Source organism: Myotis davidii, unplaced genomic scaffold (genome assembly GCF_000327345.1).
Source record: "Myotis davidii unplaced genomic scaffold, ASM32734v1 scaffold575, whole genome shotgun sequence".
NCBI lineage: Eukaryota > Metazoa > Chordata > Mammalia > Chiroptera > Vespertilionidae > Myotis > Myotis davidii.
This window is the reverse complement of record NW_006290306.1, coordinates 5,244,141-5,245,781: the sequence shown is the minus strand read 5'-3', so window position 1 is coordinate 5,245,781 and position 1,641 is coordinate 5,244,141. Positions and strand designations below refer to the sequence as shown.

The window sequence follows — 1,641 nt, the reverse complement described above, 5'->3', positions numbered from 1 at the left end:
AGGGACACCACCACCCCCACCACCACCCGTCCCGGTCCCTCAGTGCATGAATCTCGTGCACCGGGCCTCTAATTATTATATAAACTGCTGTAGTCAGGTTCCTATGCTGGCCACACAATACTTGGGTCATTCATTACATTGGAGAATAATTACATCACATGCTACTACCAGGGAAAGTGTAATCAGAACACCAATCTAAAATCCAACACATTTTCACCTTGGTTGCAGGATCCTCCTCCCTGGCCTGAGCCCTGGTCAGGCTCATGCAGGAGGCAACCAATCAATGTGTTTCTTTCACATCAATATTTCTCCCTGTCTTTCCCTTTCCCTCTCTATTCCATGCTTCCTAAAAATCAATGGAAAAAATATCCTCAGGTGAGGATTAAATAAATAAGTAAGTATATAAAATCCAACACATTTTCCGAGAATGTGCCTCTAGGATTTTAAGTTTAAACTCCCCTTCCCAGCTGCCTTTAAGTCATCATGAGCTTTAACACAGCTTAAGGAAGAAGCCCTCAGCCCTGATCAGGATCCCAAGCAGGCTCACAACCCACAATTCCTTTCTTTACTCCCTTTCCTCTGGACTGGCTCTGGGAAGCCTCCCTGTGCAGAGGGACAGGTAGCTAGGGGTCCCAAGGCGGCAGTAAGGAGGACTTTCTCTTCTTCACCTCCCTACCACAGAAGACACTGCAGTAAGATGTAAAGCAGAAAACAGACACAGAGGGAGATGAGGAAAAGCATGAAAAGGTAAGAATTGGTGGGTGAATAGCTGTAATGAGAAGAGGCTGTTCCCATAGACAACAGATCAGAAGGAAGAGTTCTTGGTACAAGTTTACAAAGAAGACCCATATAGGAAGGAAATGCCAATAGCACACCAAATGTTCTAAGTAAAAGTTGCATGAATTCTACTTTCTTACCTGTTTGCATATGCACAAATGTTATCTATTAGTGGAAGATTCTTCAAAGCTGCCTCTACTTTCCCAAGAGAAACATATTCTCCTGCCTGGAGTTTTACAAGGTCCTTTTTACGATCTGTGCAAGATAAAGGCCAGGAGGGGGATACATGGCAGGATAACATTAATATCACCTTTAAGACACATAAATACTAGCCATTCTCTAAGCAATTTGCTATCAATTAAGTTCATTGTAATACTTATGGTAAAATTACAAGTATGTAATAAAACTAAGCCCTAATTTTGACATTATTAAATACATTCTTTTTTTTAAATTAGCTTCTAATAAGGGCCTCCCTTCATCAGGGCTTTGGTCATATTCCGCTAAACAGGTATGTTCCTGGTACACATTAATGCCAGGGAGGTAAAGAATATACTCAGTGCCACCTGAACCATTACTCTACCTGGAGAGATACATGTTGCAAAAACACATCTTTCCAATGCACTATGGTAGTGCTAAGTGTTAAGACTCTCCAACATGCTGCTTTGGAAAAAATTGAATTGAGTCTTGTGGGAAGAATGAGCAACAGTCAAGTGGACCAGTGCTGGCAGAGAAAAGAGATGTGCCAGCTCAAATTACCACAGTAGAGAAGGAAGAAACTACTGGAAGTGGAGATGGAAGTGGAGATGTGAACCAGGCCACACAACAGGGGAACCTTGAACTGAGCCTCTAGGAGCCACTAATAGG

The 1,641-nt window shown here is 42.5% G+C and overlaps 1 protein-coding gene across 3 annotated transcripts in view; it reads right to left on the bottom strand.

The window, feature by feature from the left end:
- The window catches only part of ACSL3 (acyl-CoA synthetase long-chain family member 3), a 31,537-nt gene that overhangs the window by 6,761 nt on the left and 23,135 nt on the right, over positions 1 to 1,641 (bottom strand). For 2 of the 3 annotated variants that reach the window (XM_006763396.2, XM_015563666.1), the window contains one exon: positions 918 to 1,032. The exons of the other annotated variant lie outside the window; for it this stretch is intronic. In XM_006763396.2, coding sequence (XP_006763459.1) covers positions 918 to 1,032 — 115 coding nt within the window. The remainder of the gene's footprint in view (positions 1 to 917; positions 1,033 to 1,641) is intronic. 3 annotated transcript variants of the gene reach the window in all.